Raw genomic sequence first — 27,694 nt, forward strand, 5'->3', positions numbered from 1 at the left:
CACCCTCTGATCCCCCTTTTTAAAAAGGGGAACCACCACCCCGGTCTGCCACTCCTTCGGTACTGTTTCCGACTTCCACGCAATGTTGATGAGACAACAGTCAAACAACAGTGTTATATAAATTCAAGTAAAATGCTGAGAAGTACAAGTAGTGCTTTACTGGCTCCAATTATTGTATCTGCAAACCCCAGCCATTTGAACTACAACACAGTTTCCAAGTATTCAACAGAAATTCAGAACATATTAACCATCTTTTATTTATCATCATTAAAAACCAACAACAGTCATTCACTCTTCAGACTCCAGCTTTCATCTGGTTGTTGGGTGGCAGGGCCTTGCCCAGGTGGATCCCCACGGTCAGTCCAAACTCCTTGGCGGCATGTTGCTCATGGACCTCAGGCTTCAGCTGGTACCCCTTCTCCCCATCAAAGCAGTCCAAGGGAGTGAAAGCAAGTGGGTTTTCTCCCAGGAGGCCCTGCATGCGCGTGCGCCAGCCCTCCAGCATGGTACCGCGTGCCTCAGAGGAAACGTGAGAGGGGGCCCAGAAGATCTGAGGAGCCAGAACCTGGAAGCCACAGTAGTGCAGGATGCCATTCTGGAGGAAAAGGAAGGGTAACAAAAATAATAATGGGTGTTGATGCAGACAATAAATAAGTTTCCTCTGGAACAGCTTTATGATAATCATTGATCCAAATAAAATACCTGCAGTGGCCAAAGAGTGACATTCATGTCTCCATTAATGCCATTTGCACTGAACATGGACTCCTGAGATCCAGTGGTGAAGGAGAGCATGGCCTTCTTGTCCTGTGGAAAAAGACGAGATCTACTGTAAGTAGGGAGAGATAGAGTCACAATAAGGCAAACCTCTTGATTTGCTTTGTTACCTGGAAGATTCCCTGGCTGTAGCGCTTCTCGTGGGTGAAGGCAAAGCCCAGTGTGAGCACCCGGTCCATCCAGCCCTTCATGATGGCAGGAACAGTGAACCAGTACATGGGGAACTGAGAAGTAGGGCTTAAGGTTAGTTCATAACAGAGGCATGGCTTAACAAAACAGAAACATACCAATTCTGGCTCTACCTGAAAAATGACGAGGTCGGCCTCAGTGAGTTTGCGTTGTTCTTCAGAGATATCAGCAGTAAGCTTTCCCGCCTCCCATGCCAGTTTGGTCTCCTCTCCGTAACAGAAGTGATCTGCATTCTTAACTTTTCCTGCAGGGAAAATAAATGTTTGCGAATCTGAAGACAAATTTGAAAGCTAAACTATTTATTTTCAGTGAGGTATTTACCAGTGATGTCCTCAGCTGTAGCAGTGGCCTTAAACGTCATGGCATACAAGTCAGATACTTCTACTGCGCAGCCCTTAGCAGTTAAAACTTCCACCGCAGCGTCTTTGGCTGCAGAGTTGAAGGAGCCAGAGCTCTGGTGTGCATACACAATCAACACTTTCTTTGACACTAAAACAAGAAATACATGATTCCAATGAGAACACATCAGAACAGAAACACATGTATTAGATTCAATCTGAACATGAGCTATACACTCAAGGCCTCAGCAAATACAAGAACACAAAGTTAAAAACATACCCATTTTGAAGCAGGAAATTGTAAATGCTGGATTTTACAATTAGACTGTGTGTTGAAGGAAAGGGTGGCTCATGCTAGAGCAAACTGAAGAAGCTGCTTTTATACTCCACACCACTCAACATACTGCCTTCTGGCTCATTTCTCACAGGTGCTGTCAATCAGCAATCAAGGTCACTGACCAATCAGATGGCAACAGGACTCATCAATCTAGTATCTACTCTACATGTATTCACTGAATTTCAGCAGCATTTTAAATGTGGAGGAACTTTTCTACCACTACAAGCCAAGTATGTGTATGTGTTTATCCAGCTGCAGATTTAACCTGTTTTTAACACGGTATACACTTACAATAGAACAGTTGCAAAAACATTTTGTCATTCATTTTAAATGTTTGCTTTATCCCCATTTTAGCCGACCCAGAAAGAGACACAGCGTAGGTTTATCGTGTCTCTTAAGCATCTTTTAATACAGAGGCCCTGCAGATCTGAAGGATCAGAACGAGGATACTATTCTAGAGCTGGGACGACAATGTGCAGAGCTACAAATATGCCTATTTTGAAAGTTATAGCACCTAAGATCAAAGCATAATAGCTTGGTGATGGGAGGATTGGATCAAAATGACAGGGTTGACAGAATGTAAGTGTTTGAAATGAAGGGTTAGATTATTTGTGTCAAGTCTCCTGACCACAGAAGTTAACTTGAGAAACTTCAGTGAATAGTCAACTTGGCTCCAAGTTTAGCAATCAGTGAAATCTTTCCCAACAGGAGTTTGATGGACGTCGTGTCACAATACTCAACATTGTTAAACCTAAAGAAAATTGTATACAACCGGTTGCCAGAACGACATATTGTGTGCATTGCCATTAAAGCTGAATGAGTCAAACAACAGTGTTATATAAATACAAGTAAAATGCTGAGAAGTACAAGTAGTGCTTTACTGGCTCCAATTATTGTATCTGCAAACCCCAGCCATTTGAACTACAACACAGTTTCCAAGTATTCAACAGAAATTCAGAACATATTAACCATCTTTTATTTATCATCATTAAAAAGCAACAACAGTCATTCTTCAGACTCCAGCTTTCATCTGGTTGTTGGGTGGCAGGGCCTTGCCCAGGTGGATCCCTACGGTCAGTCCAAACTCCTTGGCGGCATGTTGCTCATGGACCTCAGGCTTCAGCTGGTAACCCTTCTCCCCATCAAAGCAGTCCAAGGGAGTGAAAGCAAGTGGGTTTTCTCCCAGGAGGCCTTGCATGCGCGTGCGCCAACCCTCCAGCATGGTACCGCGTGCCTCAGAGGGAACGTGAGAGGGGGCCCAGAAGATCTGAGGAGCCAGAACCTGGAAGCCACAGTAGTGCAGGATGCCATTCTGGAGGAAACAGGGCGATACAATGAGTGATGATGCAGACAATAAATAAGTTTCCTCTGGAACAGCTTTTTGATAATCATTTGTCCAAATAAAATACCTGCAGTGGCCAAAGAGTGACATTCATGTCTCCATTGATGCCATTTGCACTGAACATGGACTCCTGAGACCCAGTGGTGAAGGAGAGCATGGCCTTCTTGTCCTGTGGAAAAAGACAAGATCTACTGTAAGTAGGGAGAGATAGCGTCACAATAAGGCAAACCTCTTGATTTGCTTTGTTACCTGGAAGAATCCCTGGCTGTAGCGCTTCTCGTGGGTGAAGGCAAAGCCCAGTGTGAGCACCCGGTCCATCCAGCCCTTCATGATGGCAGGAACAGTGAACCAGTACATGGGGAACTGAGAAGTAGGGCTTAAGGTTAGTTCATAACAGAGGCATGGCTTAGCAAAACAGAAACATACCAATTCTGGCTCTACCTGAAAAATGACGAGGTCGGCCTCAGTGAGTTTGCGTTGCTCCTCAGAGATATCAGCAGTAAGCTTTCCCGCCTCCCATGCCAGTTTGGTCTCCTCTCCGTAACAGAAGTGATCTGCATTCTTAACTTTTCCTGCAGGGAAAACAAATGTTTGCGAGTCTGAAGACCAGTTTGAAAGCTAAGCTATTTATTTTCAGTGAGGTATTTACCAGTGATGTCCTCAGCTGTAGCAGTGGCCTTAAACGTCATGGCATACAGGTCAGATACTTCTACTGCGTAGCCCTTAGCAGTTAAAACTTCCACCGCAGCGTCTTTGGCTGCAGAGTTGAAGGAGCCAGAGCTCTGGTGTGCATACACAATCAACACTTTCTTTGACACTAAAACAAGAAATACATGATTCCAATGAGAACACATCAGAACAGAAACACATGTATTAGATTCAATCTGAACATGAGCTATACACTCAAGGCCTCAGCAAATACAAGAACACAAAGTTAAAAACAAACCCATTTTGAAGCAGGAAATTGTAAATGCTGGATTTTACAATTAGACTGTGTGTTGAAGGAAAGGGTGGCTCATGCTAGAGCAAACTGAAGAAGCTGCTTTTATACTCCACACCACTCAACATACTGCCTTCTGGCTCATTTCTCACAGGTGCTGTCAATCAGCAATCAAGGTCACTGACCAATCAGATGGCATCTACCAGGACTCATCAATCCAGTATCTACTCTACATGTATTCACTGAATTTTGGCAGCATTTTAAATGTGGAGGAACTTTTCTACCACTAAAAGCCAAGTATGTGTATGTGTTTATCCAGCTGCAGATTTAACCTGTTTTTAACACGGTATACACTTACAATAGAACAGTTGCAAAAACATTTTGTCATTCATTTTAAATGTTTGCTTTATCCCCATTTTAGCCGACCCAGAAAGAGACACAGCGTACGTTTTTCGTGTCTCTTAAGCATCTTTTAACACAGAGGCCCTGCAGATCTGAAGGATCAGAACGAGGATACTATTCTAGAGCTGGGACGACAATGTGCAGAGCTACACAAGGCATTCTACAAATATGCCTATTTTGAAAGTTATAGGCACCTAAGATCAAAGCATAATAGTTTAGTGATGGGAAGATTAGATCAAAATGACAGGGTTGACAGAATGTAAGTGTTTGAAATGAAGGGTTAGATTATTTGTGTCAAGTCTCCTGACCACAGAAGTTAACTTGAGAAACTTCAGTGAATAGTCAACTTGGCTCCAAGTTTAACAATCAGTGAAATCTTTCCCAACTGGAGTTTGATGGACGTCGTGTCACAATACTCAACATTGGTAAACCTAAAGAAAATTGTATACAACCGGTTGCCATAACGACATATTGTGTGCATTGCCATTAAAGCTGAATGAGTCAAACAACAGTGTTATTTAAATTCAAGTAAAATGCTGAGAAGTACAAGTAGTGCTTTACTGGCTCTAATTATTTTATCTGCAAACCCCAGCCATTTGAACTACAACACAGTTTCCAAGTATTCAACAGAAATTCAGAACATATTAACCATCTTTTATTTATCATCATTAAAAACCAACAACAGTCATTCATTCTTCAGACTCCAGCTTTCATCTGGTTGTTGGGTGGCAGGGCCTTGCCCAGGTGGATCCCCACGGTCAGTCCAAACTCCTTGGCGGCATGTTGCTCATGGACCTCAGGCTTCAGCTGGTAACCCTTCTCCCCATCAAAGCAGTCCAAGGGAGTGAAAGCAAGTGGGTTTTCTCCCAGGAGGCCTTGCATGCGCGTGCGCCAGCCCTCCAGCATGGTACCGCGTGCCTCAGAGGAAACGTGAGAGGGGGCCCAGAAGATCTGAGGAGCCAGAACCTGGAAGCCACAGTAGTGCAGGATGCCATTCTGGAGGAAACGGGGAGATAAAATTAGTGATGATGCAGACAATAAATAAGTTTCCTCTGGAACAGCTTTATGATAATCATTTGTCCAAATAAAATACCTGCAGTGGCCAAAGAGTGACATTCATGTCTCCATTAATGCCATTTGCACTGAACATGGACTCCTGAGACCCAGTGGTGAAGGAGAGCATGGCCTTCTTGTCCTGTGGAAAAAGACAAGATCTACTGTAAGTAGGGAGAGATAGCGTCACAATAATGCAAGGCAAGTTTATTTATATAGCACTTTTCAACACAAGGCAATTCAAAGTGCTTTACAAAAAATGAAAGACATTAAGAAAATGGCATTTAAAATCAGTCATTAAAAAGAAAAGATAATAAAATAAACATTAAAAGAAAAAGTACATGGATAAAAGTTACAGTGCAGTCTAAGATGTGAATAGTTCAATTAAAAGCAGTGACAAAAAGAAAAGTCTTCAGCCTGGATTTAAAAGTAGTCAGAGTTGCAGCGGACCTGCAGGTTTCTGGGAGTTTGTTCCAGATATTTGGAGCATAATAACTGAACGCTGCTTCTCCATGTTTAGTTCTGACTCTGGGGACAGAAAGCTGACCAGTCCCTGAAGACCTGAGAGATCTGGATGCTTCATCATTTAGCAGGAGGTCACAAATGTATTTTGGGCCTAAACCATTCAGTGCTTTATAAACCAGCAGCAGTATTTTGAAATCTATTCTTTGACACACAGGAAGCCAGTGTAAAGACTTCAGAACAGGAGTGATCCACTTTCTTAGTGTTAGTGAGGACTCGAGCAGCGGCGTTCTGAATCAGCTGCAGCTTCCTAATAGATGTTTTAGTGAGACCTGTGAAGACACCATTGCAGTAGTCCAGTCTACTGAAGATAAAAGCATGGACACGTTTTTCCAAATCCTGCTGTGACATTAGTCTTTTAATCCTAGATATATTCTTTAGGTCAGTGGTTCCCAACCTTTTTTGAGTACTGTACCCCCAAAGCATTTCAAGCCAACCTAAAGTACCCCCTACTACGCAATCAATCGTGGTGATCCCCAGGATATATTAATAGTCTATATATTGTGGCAGACCGGCTGTGTGTGTGTGTGTGTGTGTGTGTGTGTGTGTGTGTGTGTGTGTGTGTGTGTGTGTGTGTGTGTGTGTGTGTGTGTGTGTGTGTGTGTGTGTGGCAGCACATATCAGACCCGGGCCGGGGGGCGGGGCCTGGATACGGCCCTGTGTGTAGCTAAGGTGAAACCTGGGAGTGGAAGAAGGAGAGAAGTGACGAGGAGAGATAGAGAAGAGGAGGATATTTTTGTCTGTGTGACTCAATGCGACAATTAATGTGACACTTAAATCATATTCAATCATATACATTATAATAGCCATTGTTTAAAGACTTAAAACAAAAAGTAAGGTAACTCACCAATTAATGTGACACTTGAGCCTGTTTCTCCCTCATCAGTTTTGTAAGTCTGGGGGAGATTGTTGCAACAGCTGTGACCAGGTTATTCTCCAAGTTGAGTCTGTTCCTGTGTTTAGTCTTGATGTGGATCATGGCGGAGAATGTCACCTCACTCAGGTATGTGGACCCAAAAGGCAACAGTTCATTCAGGGCATGTTTCCCCAATTCAGGATACTCCTTCTCCACACCACACCAGAACTGTGTCAGTGGTGTGCTTGAGTACCTCATCTTCAGGCTCCTATCTGAGGACACATCTATGAGGTCTTCTTGCAGTCTGGCGGGAATGCTGCTTTAATGCACGTCACAAATGGATTACGCACCCAGTCCATTGTGGATGACTTGTTGTCAATATCAGGGAAGTAGGAGTTGAACTCATTCTTGAGCTTGGACAAATGTGTGTGTACTATTTTCACAATTGGAGCTCTGTCACATTCACCAGTAGCAATGTATGCGTTCAGCTGCAGGAAACAACTTGTATCCCCTTTTTCACATTTGCTCTGCCAGAGCTTGATCTTCTCCATGAATCCACACACTTTGTCATACAAGCTAAGAACATGTGTGTCTTTACCTTGAAGAGAGAGATTCAGCTGGTTGAGTTTGCTGAAAATATCAGAGAGGTATCCCAGCCGAGCTACCCAGTCAGCGTCGTCGAACATAGCCACAAGTGGGTGTGTGTGCTCCGACAGAAATGCCCTCACTTCATTGCGTAGCTCGAACAGCCGCTGTAACGTCTTCCCTCGGGATAACCAGCGGACGTCAGTGTGAAGCAGGAGCTGTTTATGTTCTGACCCACCGTCTTCACAAAGTGACTGAAACAGTCTATGATTCAAAGGCCTGGACTGTATGAAGTTGATCACTTTTACGGCATCGTTCAAAACATCGTTTAACTCTGGACTCATTCTCTTGCTAGCTAATGCTTCTCGGTGAATCATGCAGTGCGTCCATGTAACGTCAGGGTTTACCTTTTTTATGTGGGCCATTAATCCATTTACTCTGCCGGTCATCGCCGCAGCGCCGTCTGTGCACACATGAGAGCAGGATATCCAATCCAGCTTGTGTTGAGAGAAAAAAATTGTCAATAACGTTAAAAACGTCCTGTCCGGTAGTTCTCCCCGTGAGTTTCTTGCAAAACAGAATGTGCTCGTTCATCTCCAAAGTGTCTTTGTAACGCACAAACGCAATCAGTTGTGCTTCCCCACTGACAGCCGTTGATTCGTCCAACTGCAAAGCGAACGTACCAGACGCTTTACATTTTTCCACCACTTGGTCAATGATGTCAATTCCCATGTCGTCGATCCGATGGCACACAGTATTATTTGACAACGGCACTTTCTTCAGGACATCAGCTGCTTTCTTATCGAGCATAGTTTCTGCGAGAAATATAGCAGCAGGCAAGATTAGCTCTTCGGCTATGGTAAATGGCTTTTTCGATTTAGCAACGAGTAGCGACACCAAGGCCTTGGTTGAGACCGATTTCGCTTTCTTTAGTTTTTTTTGGCTTCCCTTAAATTCAGCCAGCTTTTGGTGGAAAAACTCTGCAGGCTTACCCACACAGGCGGGATGTCTAGTACTAAGGTGCCGATGTAAATGGGATGGTTTCATGCTATTATTAGAAAGCACGTCGCCACAGATGAAACACATTGGCTGCGGTGGCTCTGTAGTTGTGACCGTAAACCCGGAGAGCACATAATGTTCACCAAACTGACGATTCTTCACCTTCTCTGTTTTCATTTTCTTGAGAACGGGTTCTCCTGATTCAGCAGTATCACCTGTGCTGTTGTTTCTGGATGAACCAGCTCGACTCAGCCATTGATCCATAATGATTATGTTAACAGAAATGTTGATCTCAATAAACACTGTTAGAGATTTGGAGGGATAACTGGTCCGCTTTTCAAATCTCCGCGCGTTCCTATGAAGCTGGTTATAATACAGGAAGGAATCCATATCTACAAAGTAACCGTTAACAATAATCTACTTTAATGGCAATATGACAATGCAATACAATCATTACAATACAACATGATATATTACAGTTATATTGCAATGCTTAAGGAGTAATGCCGGCTTACTCCTGCTCTGGTCCGCATACTGCAGAGCTACTTTCACCCGAGGGCAGCATGTGAAGAAGAGGCCGAACGCCAGGGATCCACCGGATATATACCAGAGTAAGAAGGAGGGGTTTGGTGTTAGGTCAGCTGGTCATCTTTTCAGGTCATCTCATTGGGAGAAGCAATGCTGGCCAGCAGGAAACCAAACAGGCTCACTTTCCAACAAAAGGTCTCAAGGCCTGCATACCTACACCTCCCCCACAGAGCAATAAAACCCTGTTTACTCCAACCAGCCCAGAATGTTTATAGCCATTTGTAGTCCTTACATTTATGAAAGGACAAAACAGAGAAATAAATATAAAACACAAACACAGGTATTGTTTGAACAGTATTCACTTAACTGCTACTGTTGATAAGCACCAGAGAAACCCAAGGGACCTCTCTTAACATCACAAACACGGTAGCTAGATCTAAGTTGAATGCAAATCAGGACATGCTCTCACCTTCCCCCATCTTCCTTTGTCCTCAAAAACACATGTCAACAGGCCCCAAATGCAGCTCACAGTTTTACCCAAATTATTCTCATTTTAAGCTTATCCATAGTTTGCTAACATGAATAAATACAAATATAACTCTACAAATCCCCCTTTTTATCTCCTTCTCCAGAGATAAACTTAGACAAGGCATTTTGAAATATACCCACTGTCATTATTTTCTACTGTGTCCATACAGCCATCCGAAGCTGGTATTTAGAGTACTTGAAACCTTCATGGAGACAGAACACCACTTTCCATGGCAGTGAAGGAACCATGAGGGGGTAGCTGAGTGCTAGAATCATCAGCCCCCCCCCCCCTCGGAGGAATAGCCCACAAGGACAGCTAATAGGGAGGGGGAGATGCAGCTTTCCCTTCACGGGTAGAACTGATCAGAGCGAAGTAGACTCCTCTGCTGCCTCGACAAGTTCCCTGTGCCGTCCTGGCTTGCCTTGTCTTTGTCCCCCCAAATCCGCTGACAGCAGCTTCTGGGCTGCCTGCTAGAGAGATGTCTTCCTCCTCCTCGTCTTCCGGCCCGCTGATGGCGGCTTCCGGGTCGATGCTGTAGAGATGTCTCCAGGGTCCTCCTTCTCCAGTCTGCTGCTTCCGAGTAGTCCACGTCTGCCAGGGCCACGTCCGTCCTGATGTCGTCCCCTGGTCCTAGCAGGTGGTTTCCCCGCCGCACACTGGCTCCCGTGGTACGAGCTGTCCCCCTTTTCTCCCAGGCAGACGGCATAAGAGGTCCGCTGGGTCACTCGGTCGGGGTCGGAGAGCCTGGGGTTGAGCCACTTTGTCCTCGTGCTTCTCGGGTCCCCCTTTTGGCGCCAGTGACCTGTGTGGAGAAATCTGATACAACTCCCTCAAGCCTACGCTCAGCTGTTTTGACCCACTTGGAGCCTCTTGGTGGGGTGTCTTGAAACAACAGCCGTCTGTGAACAGGTTTTCCAAATTAATTGTAGACCTCCTATCTGCCAGTACAGCTTCAGAATCTTAATACTTGGACTGTGCCCACTAAATAAGAACCCCAACATCTTTAGGTAAACTAAATAACATATTTCAATAGCTCTGAATTTCTGACAAGCATCTGTGTTTATCTTTAAATGAAATCCTATTTAAAATCCAAATCTAATATGAACTGCTAATGTTTCTGGTAAAGAAACACACTAATGTTATGGATTCAAAAACAACCAAAATCATGATACTAACAAAGTGAATGATTTCCTGGTGATACTGCTTCTACCTGTCAGTGCTTAGATATTATCACGCTGAAAAAATGAATACAGAATTCCAACAAACTGTCATCAAATGTCTTTCTATTCTAAATTTAGATGAAATGTATATCCTCATAATGACCTAAACAATAAAGTCTATGGCTTTTACTTCTTTACCAGGCTAGTTACATGATGTTGTCTAAATTAAATTCTGTCTCAATACACTACTATGTTTTAGCTTTAACTGTAATATGTTCTTTCTACATTTCAAACCTCAGTTACTCTAATGTCTGTTAAAATATTACAAAATTGTTTAACTATCACAGGTCAACTTCTTCGGTTTCACAGTAGCCCCTTGGCCACTGCTTCTTTGTTACCTGTTATAATTCAAATCAATATTTAGAAACATCTCAACCTTCATCAAACAGTATCTTATCCCCAGATATGGAGCAGGTTAATTACATTCAATGCTCAGTTTGAACATCTGGGTTGGGGCGGAAGGTTTCTGTCAATCCTTAAAAGAAAAATTTAAATTGTGAATTTTACAGCCATGTTGACATTTATACCTTATACTCACTCCCCCCTTTTACACATGAAATAATGTGTAACAAAAGCCTGTAATGGGAGGGGAACAAAAACTGTCAGGTAATTGGTTAGGGACATAATGAACATTATTTTAAATTTGACATCATTATCATTATTTCCACAGTGAACACTTCAGTGAAAAGAAGTGTTCCTCTCCGTCCTTCAGGCCTAAAAGAAACAGAATCTTCAGATTGTAGTTTTACATTTGCAAACCGCCAACTCATGTGAGAGGAAAATATCACATGTGCGGTTTCCCCTTTTTGTGGAATTTTTAGGAAACCTCTCGTTTCCCTTGGAGCTCCAAAATAATATGTTACTCCAAAAACATGCTTGGTTAGTTATTGTTTTAGAATCATGCAGTTACACTGATCACATGCCGGCATACATTCACACTCACACTGTCTGGTTGTCATGTCAAGTTTGGTCAGGTTCACCCCAGAGTCAGTCATCCACAGTGCCTTGTCAAGTTACACTGTCGGTCAGGGTCAAAGGTCAGTTGGTCTCTGTCTTTTTTGGCCATGTGTCGTGCTCTGCAGAGACTTTGACATTTCAGCATAGGCCAGTATCCTTTGTCTACAAAAATATGTCACGATTTCAACTCTAATTTTCAAGATGATTCTCACTTGTCATTGGGACTTCCGCCTCCCACTTTTCCTGAAACTTGGTACAAAACTCACTTCCTTCGAGTACCACTACTAATTAAAATGTCTAATGATCTATTTCAGAAACGTTTGTACAATAACTATTATCTTGAGTCAAAACATTACTAGGATCTGTGTCGCTCTGCATTTCATAGCTCATTATAATTCTGGTCTACTTAAAAAACAATGTTAAAGTCTTTTAGCAGTGTGTGGAACCCTGGGTGTCCAAACATGCAACAATTACTCCCTCCTTTATCAAGGATTTAAAACCTAAGTCTGGTAATAACTATGCCACAATGGTGAAATCAACACTTTAGATTGGAATTCAATATGTGGCTTGGCACTAGCCATTAATACAAACAAAGATTTGTCCTATAGAGTGGTTCCTAAAACTATCCTTTTAATGGTGATCAATATTGTAACCAATGAGATCACTACTTTATTCACACGTGAATAAAAATGTCTTAAAGAATGATTTGTTAACATGATGAAAATATTGAAGAATATGGTTCTACTCTGTCAGTGTGTTTTAGGATGATTATCATCTTACTTTAATATTTTCCTCTTTACTGCTATTTTTAATTTACCAATTGATTAATAAATCTTTCTGTCTTTACGTATTTATGAAGTTAATTCAAGTTATTTAAATGTGCGTTTCGTGAATAAGTGTGTTTATGTGTAACTCACTCATTCCCGTTCTCCTTTCCTCCTCCCCTGGTTTTCTCAAGCCGTGACCCCGGCCTCCTCACTTCTAATCGACCATGCCAACTCCTCTGATTCTGTCTTCTCTTCAGTCCATCAGCTGTTGAATCCATCCACTGTAACTTTTGTAGGCAGCCATTGGCCCAGTCACATCCGCAGCCCCATCATGCCACTGTTGTTGCACTCCTCCTTTACAGTCTCTCTGCTGTTTTTATGGAGGGCGGATTCTGCTCTCATGTCTATTGTGCCAAATCTCGCGGCGCAGTTTGGAACTTCATGTCCTGTTTGAGGGACCGATGAGAGTTTCTCTCTGTATGTCAGCATGCTGGTTTGGTTCTGGATGCCACAGGTGGAGATAGTTCTGGCTGCAGTCTTGATGTAGTCTTGTTGTTGTTGTTGGTTCAGCTCTGGTTCTCTGTCTGTACGATGGAGAAGGAGGAGTCTCCTGTTGGGTTAGGTCTCGTTGTCTGCTTGGAGGGTCGGGATCAAAGCCTTTCTAACTCAGAGGGGGAGTCCAGGTCCCGGTACACATATAAGAAGTCTAGCACACTGATGTTAAATAAATCCAACCCTTTCCACTCTGTCTCTTTCTAATCATACTATCTGTCTTAGTTGTTAAATGCCATCTAAACAACATAATTAATGTCTACTTATGATATTACAAAAACTCACTCCAAAAATTGTTTCATCCATTGTTACATATTTACCCAACACAACTCTGAAATACTTACATGTTTCCAGCATCACATATTCCACACACTATGAAAGAACATCTCCATATCTTCTCTCATTTTAAATCCCACTGTTACTTCGAACAATAGTAAACCTGCAGAGCACACCAATCGGATCACAGTAATGAAATTTGAATCAAGTGTAGGCCTATGTCTTCTTTCTGAACATTTATTTATATTGTCTACATTTGCAAACAGTTCGAGTGTAAAATGTGTTTTGCACAATGTATTTACACTCTACAGATTCTTGAGTTTACTCATCTCCTGGTGCTGTCGTTGTAAAAAATGTTCAATCCCTTATTGTTTTGTACCAGTTTACCAAAATCAGTTATAATTAATATACTGGGAACGTGCTTCCCGTCTTCAATACCGGCCAGCAATGTAATGATTAAACTTTAAGCTCGCATAAGTTTCAAGGGTGTGATACCCCCTTTCAGCCACTAGATGGCAGCAGCAGAAGTTTCAAGGGTGTGATACCCCCTTTCAGCCACTAGATGGCAGCAGCAGAAGTTTCCAGACAAAGGGAAACGCTCTCCCTTGGTTTAATATATAACAGACCTCTGGCTTTAAGCTTTTAGCATTGGTCTGTTATTTAAACCCCAGTTTTAAACGGCGACTCGATCTGATTTATCGAGTTTCCAGGTTTTGCCGTGCAGGATTCAAACCTCGCATTCACACAAACTGCACCATCTCTACGCCACTCAGGAATAAACTACCTGCAGATCCACGCCAAACTGCTCTATTTTACGTCACGCAGGACTTTCGTCTACCTGTCGATCAACGTTTACGTTTTGTATATAACTTTCCTAACATAGTAAAATATGCATTGTATATTCCATTTAAACTATAAAAACACTGTGAAACGCCTACAGACAATCCTAAAGTTTTAGCGTATCCAATTACAGACAGGCGACTTTCATCGTCTGCTTACCTTATTTGCAAAGTTGCAGAGTCCTGCTGATTGTCTGAGATGTTTGAAAGCGTCTGAATTCTTCCTCAGCTTCGTTATAGACGTCGGGTCACCATTTTGTTAGAGATTTGGAGGGATAACTGGTCCGCTTTTCAAATCTCCGCGCGTTCCTATGAAGCTGGTTATAATACAGGAAGGAATCCATATCTACAAAGTAACCGTTAACAATAATCTACTTTAATGGCAATATGACAATGCAATACAATCATTACAATACAACATGATATATTACAGTTATATTGCAATGCTTAAGGAGTAATGCCGGCTTACTCCTGCTCTGGTCCGCATACTGCAGAGCTACTTTCACCCGAGGGCAGCATGTGAAGAAGAGGCCGAACGCCAGGGATCCACCGGATATATACCAGAGTAAGAAGGAGGGGTTTGGTGTTAGGTCAGCTGGTCATCTTTTCAGGTCATCTCATTGGGAGAAGCAATGCTGGCCAGCAGGAAACCAAACAGGCTCACTTTACAACAAAAGGTCTCAAGGCCTGCATACCTACACCTCCCCCACAGAGCAATAAAACCCTGTTTACTCCAACCAGCCCAGAATGTTTATAGCCATTTGTAGTCCTTACATTTATGAAAGGACAAAACAGAGAAATCAATATAAAACACAAACACAGGTATTGTTTGAACAGTATTCACTTAACTGCTACTGTTGATAAGCACCAGAGAAACCCAAGGGACCTCTCTTAATATCACAAACACGGTAGCTAGATCTAAGTTGAATGCAAATCAGGACATGCTCTCACCTTCCCCCATCTTCCTTTGTCCTCAAAAACACATGTCAACAGGCCCCAAATGCAGCTCACAGTTTTACCCAAATTATTCTCATTTTAAGCTTATCCATAGTTTGCTAACATGAATAAATACAAATATAACTCTACAACACCAGTGCATTCACTTGATAGGATGTTGATATTTTGCTAGCTAGCAAGAAAACCAGCACGCCACTACAATGATGATGATGATGACGTAACACCTGACAGTCCGGCGGGAAGCTGAACGCCGCGCCAATAATAATATATAGCCAGCAAATTATTACTTAATTTGAATGCCCCCAATTTTGGTTACATTATTACAGATTATGCATTATTCATTATTTGGGTACAGTTTTCCTGTAAAATGTTTAATAAAAAAAAATCTAAAATCAATTTTTTTTTTTTTTTTTTTTTACTTTTCAAAATCTTTTCACGTACCCCCTGGGGACCACCCACGTACCACTAGGGGTACGCGTACCCCCGGTTGGGAAACACTGCTTTAGGTGATAGTAGGCTGATTTAGTAACTGTTTTAATGTGACTGTTGAAACTCAGGTCAGAGTCCATGACTACACCTAGATATCTGGTTTTATCTGTTGTTTTGAACATTGCACACTGAAACTCAGCGCTAACTTTTATACGTTCTGCCTTGAGTCCAAAAACCATTACCTCAGTTTTATCTTTGTTTAATTGGAGAAAGTTCTGACACATCCAGTCATTGATTTGTTCAATGCACTTACTCAGTGTTTGAATTGGAGAATAGTCTCCTGGTGAAATTGTTACGTACATTTGTGTGTCATCTGCATAGCTATGGTAACTTATTTTGTTGTTTTTCATTATCTGAGCCAGTGGTAGCATGTAGACTTTAAAAAGAAGAGGCCCCAAGATGGAGCCTTGAGGAACCCCACAATAAGGCAAACCTCTTGATTTGCTTTGTTACCTTGAAGATTCCCTGGCTGTAGCGCTTCTCGTGGGTGAAGGCAAAGCCCAGTGTGAGCACCCGGTCCATCCAGCCCTTCATGATGGCAGGAACAGTGAACCAGTACATGGGGAACTGAGAAGTAGTTCTTAAGGTTAGTTCATAACAGAGGCATGGCTTAACAAAACAGAAACATACCAATTCTGGCTCTACCTGAAAAATGACGAGGTCGGCCTCAGTGAGTTTGCGTTGTTCCTCAGAGATATCAGCAGTAAGCTTTCCCGCCTCCCATGCCAGTTTGGTCTCCTCTCCGTAACAGAAGTGATCTGCATTCTTAACTTTTCCTGCAGGGAAAATAAATGTTTGCGAGTCTGAAGACCAATTTGAAAGCTAAGCTATTTATTTTCAGTGAGGTATTTACCAGTGATGTCCTCAGCTGTAGCAGTGGCCTTAAACGTCATGGCATACAGGTCAGATACTTCTACTGCGCAGCCCTTAGCAGTTAAAACTTCCACCGCAGCGTCTTTGGCTGCAGAGTTGAACGAGCCAGAGCTCTGGTGTGCATACACAATCAACACTTTTTTTGACGCTAAAACAAGAAATACATGATTCCAATGGGAACACATCAGAACAGAAACACATGTATTAGATTCAATCTGAACATGAACTATACACTCAAGCCCTCAGCAAATACAAGAACACAAAGTTAAAAACAAACCCATTTTGAAGCAGGAAATTGTAAATGCTGGATTTTACAATTAGACTGTGTGTTGAAGGAAAGGGTGGCTCATGCTAGAGCAAACTGAAGAAGCTGCTTTTATACTCCACACCACTCAACATACTGCCTTCTGGCTCATTTCTCACAGGTGCTGTCGATCAGCAATCAAGGTCACTGACCAATCAGATGGCAACTACCAGGACTCATCGATCTAGTATCTAATCTACATGTATTCACTGAATTTTGGCAGCATTTTAAATGTGGAGGAACTTTTCTACCACTACAAGCCAAGTATGTGTATGTGTTTATCCAGCTGCAGATTTAACCTGTTTTTAACACGGTATACACTTACAATAGAACAGTTGCAAAAACATTTTGTCTATTCATTTTAACGTTTGCTTTATCCCCATTTTAGCCGACCCAGAAAGAGACATAGCGTAAGTTTATCGTGTCTCATAAGAATCTTTTAACACAGAGGCCCTGCAGATCTGAAGGATCAGAACGAGGATACTATTCTAGAGCTGGGACGACAATGTGCAGAGCTACAAAAGTTATTCTACAAATATGCCTATTTTGAAAGTTATAGCACCTAAGATCAAAGCATAATAGTTTGGTGATGGGAGGATTGGATCAAAATGACAGGGTTGACAGAATGTAAGTGTTTCAAATGAAGGGTTAGATTATTTGTGTCAAGTCTCCTGACCACAGAAGTTAACTTGAGAAACTTCAGTGAATAGTCAACTTGGCTCCAAGTTTAGCAATCAGTGAAATCTTTCCCAACAGGAGTTTGATGGACGTTGCGACTCTGTTGCTCCTTTGAAAAAGAAGAAAATAAAACAACATAGATTAGCTCCATGGCATAATGCCGAAACCCGCAAATAAAGCAAAAGTCGAGACAACTTGAAAGGATATGGCGTTCCACTAAACTTGAACATTCTCGTTTCATTTGGCATATTACTCTCAATGAATATAAGAAAGCACTGCGTAAAGCGAGAGCAGCCTACTACTCTTCATTAATAGATGAGAATAAGAATAATGCAAGATTTCTTTTCAGCACTGTAGCCAGGCTTCCAGAAAGCCACAGCTCGATTGAGCCTTCTATTCCCATAGCACTCAGTAGAAATGATTTTATGTGCTTTTTTAACGATAAAATTGTTACTCTTAGAAACAAAATGAATGACCTCTTGCCTTTGACCAGTATAGTGTTATCAACAGCTCCCGGAAACCTAAGTTCTAATATTACACTAGATAGTAAACTAGAATGCTTTTCAGCCATAAACCTTGAACAATTAAATTCAATGATTCTCTCTTCTAAACCATCAACGTGTATGTTAGACCCAATTCCAACTAAGCTGTTGAAGGAAGTTTTTCCATTAATTAGCAGTTCTTTATTAAATATTATGAATATGTCTTTATTATCAGGCTATGTTCCACAATCATTCAAAGTAGCAGTGATAAAACCGCTTCTTAAAAAGCACAACCTCGATCCAGAGGTTTTAGCCAACTATAGATCTATTTCTAATCTTCCGTTCCTCTCAAAGATTCTTGAGAAAGCGCAAAACAGCTGATTACTTAAAAAACAATGATCTATTTGAAGATTTTCAGTCTGGCTTTAGAACACATCATAGCACAGAGACAGCTCTGGTTAAAGTCACAAATGACATTCTAATCTCTCTGACAAGGGACTTGTCTCTATTCTTGTTTTGCTCGATCTCAGTGCTGCATTTGATACTATCGACCATGATATCTTATTGCAAAGACTAGAGCATTTAGTTGGCATACAGGGAACTGCTTTAGACTGGTTTAGGTCCTATCTATCTGAACGCTCTCAGTTTGTACGTGTCAACGATGAATCTTCCACGCAAACCAAAGTTAGCCATGGAGTGCCACAGGGCTCAGTGCTCGGACCTATTTTGTTCACATTATATATGCTTCCGTTAGGCAATATTATAAGGAATCATTCTGTAAACTTTCATTGTTATGCGGATGATACTCAACTATATTTATCAATCAAGCCTGATGAAATTAATCATCTAAATAAAATTCAAGACTGCCTCAAGGACTTAAAAATGTGGATGACCTTAAACTTTTTGATGTTAAACACGACCAAAACTGAAGTTATTGTACTTGGCCCGAAGAATCTACGAAACAAATTATCTAAGGATATACTAACTATGGATGGCATTAATTTGGCCTCCAGTGAGACTGTAAGGAATCTTGGTGTTATATTTGATCAGGATTTATCCTTTAACGCCCACATAAAATCAATCTCAAGGACCGCCTACTTCCATCTACGTAACATTGCAAAAATCAGGCATATCTTGCCTCAAAACGATGCAGAGAAACTAGTCCATGCATTTGTTACTTCAAGGCTGGATTATTGTAACTCCTTATTATCAGGGTGTACCAAGAAGTCAGTCAAGTCGCTTCAGCTGATTCAAAATGCTGCAGCTCGTGTACTAACCAGAGTTAGGAAAAGGGACCACATTACTCCTGTTCTGGCTGCCTTACACTGGCTCCCTATAGAACACAGGATACAATTTAAAATTATTCTTCTCGCCTACAAAGCCCTTAATGGGCAGGCGCCATCTTACCTTAAATAACTCATTATACCCTACTGTCCTACTAGGGCATTGCGTTCCAAGAATGCAGGGTTGTTGGTTGTTCCTAGAGTCTCTAAAAGTACAATGGGAGCCAGAGCCTTTTCTTATCAAGCTCCACATTTGTGGAATCAGCTTCCAGTTTGTGTTCGGGCGGCAGACACCCTATCCGTTTTTAAGAGTGCGCTTAAGACCTTCCTTTTTGATAAAGCTTATAGTTAGGGCTGATTAGATTCAGCCCCTAGTTTTGCTGATATAGGCTTAGTTTGTCGGGGGACATCTTCCTTCTTCCTTCTCTCTGTCTATACCTGTGTACTCTCATGTTCCCATTAACCCAGCTTCCCCAAATGTCTTTCTTTTTGGTGTCTATATACGCTGGGATCCGGAGACATGGATGATCCTGCGCTCCTCTGTCCTGGATCGCGAGCCCTGGATCTCGAGTCGTGGCTGTGGTCCTGGATCATAGGTCCTGGATGGATATCCTCATGGATTCATCTTCCTATTATACACACATGCATTTCCAAACATTTGGACTACCTATGTTGCAAATGTATTATCTTTTCAACTTACACACGGCATCTATTGCACGTCTGTCCGTCCTGGGAGAGGGATCCCTCCTCTGTTGCTCTCCCTGAGGTTTCTCCCATGTTCCCTTTAAACTGTGGGTTTTCTCTGGAAGTGTTTCCTTGTACGATGTGAGGGTCTAAGGACAGAGGGTCTAAGGACAGAGGGTGTCGTATTGTCATACTGATATTCTGTACACACTGTGAAGTCCACTGAGACAAATGTAACATTTGTGATATTGGGCTATAAATAAACATTGATTGATTGATTGATTGATTGATTTTACTCAAGTACAAGATCTAAGTACTTCTACTTTTACTCAAGTACAAGATCTGAGTACTTTTACTCAAGTACAATATCTGAGTACTTCTACTTTTAGTTGTGGTTGACATGATGATGACTGTTAGGAGTTAAGGGAGAGGCTGAGCGTCACCATGAAATGTGCAAATTGACATAAAAATGAATAAAAGGGGGGAAAATGCTCCATGTTTTTTAAGCTGTAAACTTGAACTGTTATGTAAGCCAACTAGACAGACAGTGTGTCTCTCTTCCTCCTGTACATTAGCAGATAAGAGGCATCACATACTTGAAAGAATGTTAAATAAAGAATGCTGGAAATAACTGCATCTCCATTAGCCTATATGCTATGCAGAGACTGCCTTCTTCATGTCGTGAGTTGCAGTTGATGTTTTAATATGGCAATTGGCAATTTGACTTATACAACATTTGCAAGTTGTACATTTGACTCATACAATAACCCACCTTCGAGTGATGCTCTAGTTTCTTCATGTTTTGTTTTTTCCCCTCTTGCTTGCGCCGGACTGAAACTGTCTTTTCACCGACATCTCTTCACCTGCACTCGTGGCCGTATCAAAGCCGTGATTGGTCAGATGTCGATTCATTGCAACGGTGTAGGGTTACAGACTTGCTCCCCTTGTCACCTCTGCGTGGAGAACTGCGCAAGGCGGGGCCCCATGCAGCCTGCGTGATTGGCCTGTAGGGAGGGGCGGCCCATACAGTCTTATCTTCCCTAGTGTTGCTTGTCAGTTTGTCGTCACTATTAGTACTTCTACTTTTACTCAAGTACAAGATCGTCGTTGTTTCCCTGCTGTATTCTGGATTCCTCCTGTGTGTCTTTAGTTTGCTCCTTGTCCTCTTGTTGATCGTTCCCGCTCGTTCATTTCTGTCGTGTTTGTTTGGCTTTTAATGAAAACATCTTGTTTTATACCCCACTGTATTTATTCTGCATTTGGGTCCTGATTCCCGCCTGACATTCTTTATTTTATTTTTATACTCAAACTTTTATATATAATGTTTGTATATATTTATTCTACTCTATTTTATTTACTGTGTTATTGCATATTTTACATTTTACTTATGTTTATATAAATATATTTAGCTAAATATTTTATTCTACTTTATGTTATCAATCCATTATTATTATTACTTTTTTTATTTCATCTTTTATTACACATTTGTACTTTAATTTTGTATGTTTATTAGAATATTTTGATATTAATTATATGTATTATTGTTATTATTTATGATGAATATTATAATTACGTGCATATGAATGGTGTTTTTCTTTATGATGATGATGAGGCCTTCATCCTCATGCTATTCCTTCGTTAGCGTCCCTGCCTCCTAATTAAAACAGACATCCAAGCTGAATTATGATCTCCATGGCAACAGAGTCAGAATGGAATCCCTTTGATCTCACCCTGTCCCACACGGAGCAGCGCGTAGCTCCACGGGCTAAAATTAGCCTCCTCTTCTTCCTCCTCTTCTTCCTCCTCTTCTTCCCCCTCTTCTTCCTCCTCTTCTTCCTCTTCTTCCTCTTCTTCTTCCTCCTCTTCCTCTTCCTCTTCCTCTCTGGCACTATATCCAGACCTTTTGTTTGAGTGGTTAACGCTATTTTTAGCATTTATTGCATTGGTCAAATTGACGCAATATGTTGCAGAAATAATATGTTTTATTCACATTATAATGCAATTTAGTCCACACACACACACACACACTCACTCACTCACTCACTCACTCACTCACTCACTCACTCACTCACTCACTCACTCACTCACACACACGTCTTAAGGGTCTAAATCACATGACACGAAATATTGGTGTGTTTTACTATAATAATTTTTTTCAGAGCTCTTAAATTGCTTTATTTCAGATTCAAAATTATATCGGTTAGAAATAGTATTTCACAACATATTGGAAGAACATTATAAAGAGTCAAAGAAAAATCTGCAATACAATAAACAAGATATCTCCATCAATATGAGAAGTTAAAGTAAAAGGATCAGAATCTGAATATTTATTTAAATTCGGGCAAAATTTGTTTTTTTACTGTAAAAAAATATGTTAATTATAATAATGCATATTATAGAAAACAGATATTTAAAAATACAAATTTAAAGTAAAACAGTGCAATAAAAACATCAAATAAAATAATAATAATATAACATTAATTAGAAATACTAATACACAAAAGTTGAAGGGGAAATGTGCAACAAAAAAATGATAATGCCTGTATTTGAACTATTTTAAATTGCACATCCCTATCAAATGGAAACACATTCAAATTAAAGTAGATAATAATTAAATACGAGTTGTTAAGGCAGTTGTAGTGATGTTTATTAAGATCATTTGGAGCTCCAGGAGTGAGTAGAGCTCTGTGTCTTCATGAGAATACGCTGTACAAACATCTGAAGCATGCCTTCGTAAATCAGCAGCACAGTATTAATACATCGCGTCGTTCACAAAGCTCTCCATGTGACCCAGGGAGGCCACATTCTGCAGGGCCTGAAACAGATCCGGCAGCAGGGCCTTTCATGGAGACACATGAACATGACATGTGAGGAATGGACCGTCCTGAAGTCACAGGGTTGTTGAACTCCACCTGGATCCATCTTCTTCTTATTTATAGACACATGCTTTCTTCAGCATTTGGACTGTGTTGTAAATGTATTGTCTTTTTAATATGGGAGGCGTGTGGCGCAGTGGGTTGTGCGTTGGTGTTCAGGTCGGGGGGTCACAGGTTCAAACCCCACTGCAGTCAGCATGTCGTTCTGTCCCTGAGACTCTTCACCCCAAAGTGCTCCTGTGGGGATTGTCCACAGTGTTGAGTATGTGAGTCGCTTTGGATAAAAGCTTCTAACAAGTGACATGTGATGTATTGTACGTCTGTCCGTCCTGAGAGAGGGATCCTCCTCTGTTGTTCTCCCTGAGATTTCTAAAAATGTTCCCAATTACTGGGGGTTTCTCCCATTACACTGGAACAACTGCTGCTCTGAAAACAAGCTAAAGAATAATGAAAACAAGCTGTTTTCACTTAAAATAAGTCAAAAAATCTGCCAATAGAAAAAGTGAAATGTTGCTTGGTAAGATTTCTTGAAGATGGGATATTTAGATAAATCAGATCTTGTAATTAGCTGGAGAACTCATTTTGAGCTATATTTGACCAGAGTCAGGAAATGTTGTGTTACAAAATAAGCCGCAAATGCTCAAACGTTTTCTGTGTTCTGATGTTAGCTGGTGATTTTCCAATAAATATGTAAAATAAATACGTGTTTCATCTGAGATACGACTCGAAATAAGATGTTTTGACTCAACAAGATGATGCATTGTCTAAAAACAAGAGCCTATATCTCACTGCAGTTACTTCTGAAGTTATTATGTCTGTGTACTATAGAGACATATTCTGACTAGATATTAGACACATATACTCGGCAAGATTTTGAGTTTTTGTAGTGTACCTGGGCGGTTTCTTTGTGAGGGTTTCCTTCTCCGATCTGAGGGTTTTAAGGACAGAGGGGGTCGTATTCATATTCTGTACAAACTGTGAAGTCCACTGAGACAAATGTAGAAAGTGTGATATTGGGCTCTATAAATAAACTTTGATTGAAAAGCTAAACCAGAAAACAGCACTCAACATGCAACAAGTGTTGAATGTGTTAACAGACAAAACACTCCTCCAGCGCTGGTGTTAAAGTATACATTATATTAAAGTGGATTAGATTACATTAGATTATATTTAACGTTATAGTCATTCCACTAAGTACTGAGACAACAAGATGCAGTACCCAGATGTTTGCATAAAGCATGTGTACATATGGGAATGAATATTGAGATTGCATGTAGTACGCTACAGTATGTGTGCAGTATGGTACAGATAATGCACTGTGTGTGCTCATTAGCTCTTGTTGTGAGTGAAACGTCAGTGAAGGAGTGGAGAAGAGATTTCTGATTGACACGTGTATAATTAAGCTGCTTCTTTAACAAAGACAGATGCTTATTATCTGAACACTTACTGACTCTAGCCTGTAATCTTCTCTTTTTGTTTTTTAAACTGAATTTAACACATGAGAAGACGGGACACGAACATCTCCAAAGGAATAGATACACATTTAATGCATTAAAACCATGGCTTAGTTATTTAATATATGAAAGGGAACAGTGACAACGTTCCTGCAGCTCTCAGGCTTTGATGAAAACTTCAAATAAAACGTCTGATTTGACCAAAATGATGCTTTCACACTGTGGCGTACACACGATCCTCACAATGTGGTTTCATCCTGCTGAACAAAACTTGTAAGTATCATAAACGTTTGAGATTATCTTCTGTTGGACAACAATAAGTCATCACTGCAAAACGTCTGTGGATTAGCTTTGAGATGTGTTGAGGGTTAGCTGAGCTTTGAGGATGTGATGAGGATTAGCTATAACTTTGAGGATGTGTTGAGGGTTAGCTAAGCTTTGAGATGTGATGAGGGTTAGCTGAGCTTTGAGGATGTGATGAGGGTTAGCTGAGCTTTGAGGATGTGATGAGGGTTAGCTGAGCTTTGAGGATGTGATGAGGATTAGCTGAGCTTTGAGGATGTGTTGAGGGTTAGCTGAGCTTTGAGGATGTGTTGAGGGTTAGCTAAGCTTTGAGGATGTGTTGAGGGTTAGCTAAGCTTTGAGGATGTGTTGAGGGTTAGCTAAGCTTTGAGGATGTGTTGAGGGTTAGCTGAGCTTTGAGGATGTGATGAGGATTAGCTATAACTTTGAGGATGTGTTGAGGGTTAGCTAAGCTTTGAGATGTGATGAGGGTTAGCTGAGCTTTGAGGATGTGATGAGGGTTAGCTGAGCTTTGAGGATGTGATGAGGGTTAGCTGAGCTTTGAGGATGTGATGAGGGTTAACTGAGCTTTGAGGATGTGTTGAGGATTAGCTAAACTTTGAGGATGTGATGAGGATTAGCTACACTTTGAGGATGTGATGAGGGTTAGCTAAACTTTGAGGATGTGATGAGGGTTAGCTAAACTTTGAGGATGTGATGAGGGTTAGCTAAACTTTGAGGATGTGATGAGGGTTAGCTGAGCTTTGATGATGTGTTGAGGGTTAGCTAAGCTTTGAGGATGTGATGAGGGTTAGCTGAGCTTTGAGGATGTGATGAGGGTTAGCTGAGCTCTGAGGTTGTGTTGAGGGTTAGCTGAGCTTTGAGGTTGTGTTGAGGGTTAGCTGAGCTTTGAGGATGTGTTGAGGGTTAGCTAAGCTTTGAGTATGTGATGAGGGTTAGCTGAGCTTTGAGGATGTGTTGAGGGTTAGCTAAGCTTTGAGGATGTGTTGAGGGTTAGCTAAGCTTTGAGGATGTGTTGAGGGTTAGCTAAGCTTTGAGGATGTGATGAGGGTTAGCTGAGCTTTGAGGATGTGATGAGGGTTAGCTGAGCTTTGAGGTTGTGTTGAGGGTTAGCTGAGCTTTGAGGTTGTGTTGAGGGTTAGCTGAGCTTTGAGGATGTGTTGAGGGTTAGCTAAGCTTTGAGTATGTGATGAGGGTTAGCTGAGCTTTGAGGATGTGTTGAGGGTTAGCTAAGCTTTGAGGATGTGTTGAGGGTTAGCTAAGCTTTGAGGATGTGATGAGGGTTAGCTGAGCTTTGAGGTTGTGTTGAGGGTTAGCTGAGCTTTGAGGATGTGTTGAGGGTTAGCTAAGCTTTGAGGATGTGTTGAGGGTTAGCTAAGCTTTGAGGATGTGATGAGGGTTAGCTGAGCTTTGAGGTTGTGTTGAGGGTTAGCTGAGCTTTGAGGTTGTGTTGAGGGTTAGCTGAGCTTTGAGGATGTGTTGAGGGTTAGCTAAGCTTTGAGGATGTGATGAGGGTTAGCTGAGCTTTGAGGTTGTGTTGAGGGTTAGCTAAGCTTTGAGGATGTGATGAGGGTTAGCTGAGCTTTGAGGATGTGATGAGGGTTAGCTGAGCTTTGAGGTTGTGTTGAGGGTTAGCTGAGCTTTGAGGATGTGTTGAGGGTTAGCTTAGCTTTGAGGTTGTGTTGAGGGTTAGCTGAGCTTTGAGGATGTGTTGAGGGTTAGCTTAGCTTTTAGGTTGTGTTGAGGGTTAGCTTTGAGGATGTGTTGAGGGTTAGCTTAGCTTTGAGGTTGTGTTGAGGGTTAGCTTAGCTTTGAGGATGTGTTGAGGGTTAGCTTAGCTTTGATGATGTGTTGAGGAACATCCAACAACAGAATGGAAATGTACGTCATGTTGACCGATTCCAATAAACACAAAGGGAATCATCAGGAAGAGGAGGAGCTCAGGAGAGTTTGTTATGTTCATTTGTATGTTCAAAACTAGGCAACTTATCGTACTAAATTACATATATCAGGTGGGTGGGGAAAAGCAGAATATATGTGTGTAGTGTTTGTACAATGAGGGCTTTTGGTATTGTGTTGTACCCTATTTGACACTGTAATAAAACTCAAACTTGTCCGGGCTGCACTCTTCAGACCTGCCTCTCGTCTCTACACACTAAATCTAGAAAACAATGCACACTAAACATCTAAAACTCAAGGTTCAAGGTTCAAGGATTGTATTGGTCATACGTACATTGTTAGTATGACGATGAACATCTTAGGTCACAGGCTCCTCCAAAAGTGCAACACAATAAAACAGAAAAGATAGCAAGAAGAAATAGTGCAATAAGAGTCTATACAAGTGATTGGGAACTGCAGACACTTTACAGTCTGTACTCTCTGTGAGCAGTGAAGGGCTCTCTGGAGCTTCCTGCTGTTACAGAAGAGAGACTCACTTAAAGGGAAGTGCTTCTTTGTCCTGCATGCTACAGTATAATGGACCTCTTAAAGCTAATGTAGGCTGCAGGATGCATGCTGAGTTAAAGTCCCTGCAGAGGTGCAGCCCTGAGAAACATTCAAATAAAAGGTTGATCAAATCTGGACTGAGCAAACATTTATCTTGATGCATAAGTATCTGTTTCTGCAGAGCTTTTAGTCGATGGTTTTACCCACATTTGATCCCATTTTCAGTGAATGTGCCAAATATATGATGTGCACTCACCAAGGACATATGAGCACATCTCCTTTCACCGTAGCAAGTAACAACAATAATTGACAAATACATAGAATATCCCAAATAATCCTACTTCCCCTCCCCTGCTTGGTACATTTCTTCACATATTTCCATATAGTTAGGGGTTAATAAAGATAGAAATAGCAAAAAATGTATACTTTCTTAATAAAACGTATAAAGTCCAGACATAATAAACCAATATACGTACATAGGTCAATCATTAGGGTTTATGAGGGGCTCAGATACAATTAGTTTGTTCTGTATTTTCTCCAGAGTACTTTAGGATACAAGTTGATTGATTACCAGTTCTTAAGCACACTGTATTTTATTATTTCTGCAAAATATGACTGCATGCTTCTCTATATTAAACCCTCATGTTAAGCAGACACCGCTCACTCTGTCACTGTGTGGTTATGGCTGTTAAATTGTTTTTTTTCATGTGATCAATACCTGGTTTGAGTGTTTGCAGACTGATGACTTTGGATTGTAAAAACAAGTCAAACATTGGTGCAGAGTGTCTCTTCATTATCTTGTGTGACTAATCAATCAAACTTAAATTAAACTTGTGATGAGTTCATTACGAGGGGTTTTAA

The 27,694-nt window shown here is 41.2% G+C and overlaps 3 protein-coding genes across 6 annotated transcripts; all 3 read right to left on the reverse strand.

The window, feature by feature from the left end:
- Positions 1 to 232: 232 nt before the first annotated feature.
- Positions 233 to 1,689, reverse strand: LOC117534803 (ribosyldihydronicotinamide dehydrogenase [quinone]-like). Of its 2 annotated transcripts, XM_034199031.1 has the most exons (6): positions 1,582 to 1,689; positions 1,285 to 1,452; positions 1,077 to 1,207; positions 885 to 998; positions 703 to 804; positions 233 to 595 (listed from the first exon to the last, which is right to left on the reverse strand). In XM_034199031.1, exons 1-6 carry the CDS (start codon positions 1,583 to 1,585, stop codon positions 296 to 298), a joined length of 819 nt encoding a protein of 272 aa, XP_034054922.1. In that variant the 5' UTR covers positions 1,586 to 1,689; the 3' UTR covers positions 233 to 295. The 2 variants fall into 2 exon arrangements, with proteins under 2 accessions (XP_034054922.1, XP_034054921.1); XM_034199030.1 differs by having other exon boundaries at positions 885 to 1,207.
- Positions 1,690 to 2,438: 749 nt separating this feature from the next.
- Positions 2,439 to 4,034, reverse strand: LOC117534802 (NAD(P)H dehydrogenase [quinone] 1-like). 2 transcript variants are annotated; one of them, XM_034199028.1, is made up of 6 exons: positions 3,927 to 4,034; positions 3,630 to 3,797; positions 3,422 to 3,552; positions 3,230 to 3,343; positions 3,048 to 3,149; positions 2,439 to 2,950 (listed from the first exon to the last, which is right to left on the reverse strand). In XM_034199028.1, the coding sequence occupies exons 1-6, from the start codon at positions 3,928 to 3,930 to the stop codon at positions 2,651 to 2,653; spliced, it is 819 nt and encodes a 272-aa protein (XP_034054919.1). In that variant the 5' UTR covers positions 3,931 to 4,034; the 3' UTR covers positions 2,439 to 2,650. The 2 variants fall into 2 exon arrangements, with proteins under 2 accessions (XP_034054919.1, XP_034054918.1); XM_034199027.1 differs by having other exon boundaries at positions 3,230 to 3,552.
- Positions 4,035 to 4,955: 921 nt separating this feature from the next.
- Positions 4,956 to 16,666, reverse strand: LOC117534800 (ribosyldihydronicotinamide dehydrogenase [quinone]-like). Of its 2 annotated transcripts, XM_034199024.1 has the most exons (6): positions 16,602 to 16,656; positions 16,305 to 16,472; positions 16,097 to 16,227; positions 15,905 to 16,018; positions 5,416 to 5,517; positions 4,960 to 5,318 (listed from the first exon to the last, which is right to left on the reverse strand). In XM_034199024.1, exons 1-6 carry the CDS (start codon positions 16,603 to 16,605, stop codon positions 5,019 to 5,021), a joined length of 819 nt encoding a protein of 272 aa, XP_034054915.1. In that variant the 5' UTR covers positions 16,606 to 16,656; the 3' UTR covers positions 4,960 to 5,018. The 2 variants fall into 2 exon arrangements, with proteins under 2 accessions (XP_034054914.1, XP_034054915.1); XM_034199023.1 differs by having other exon boundaries at positions 4,956 to 5,318; positions 15,905 to 16,227; positions 16,602 to 16,666.
- Between the last annotated feature and the right edge of the window lie 11,028 nt (positions 16,667 to 27,694).

Source organism: Gymnodraco acuticeps, unplaced genomic scaffold (genome assembly GCF_902827175.1).
Source record: "Gymnodraco acuticeps unplaced genomic scaffold, fGymAcu1.1, whole genome shotgun sequence".
NCBI classification, from domain to species: Eukaryota; Metazoa; Chordata; class Actinopteri; order Perciformes; family Bathydraconidae; genus Gymnodraco; species Gymnodraco acuticeps.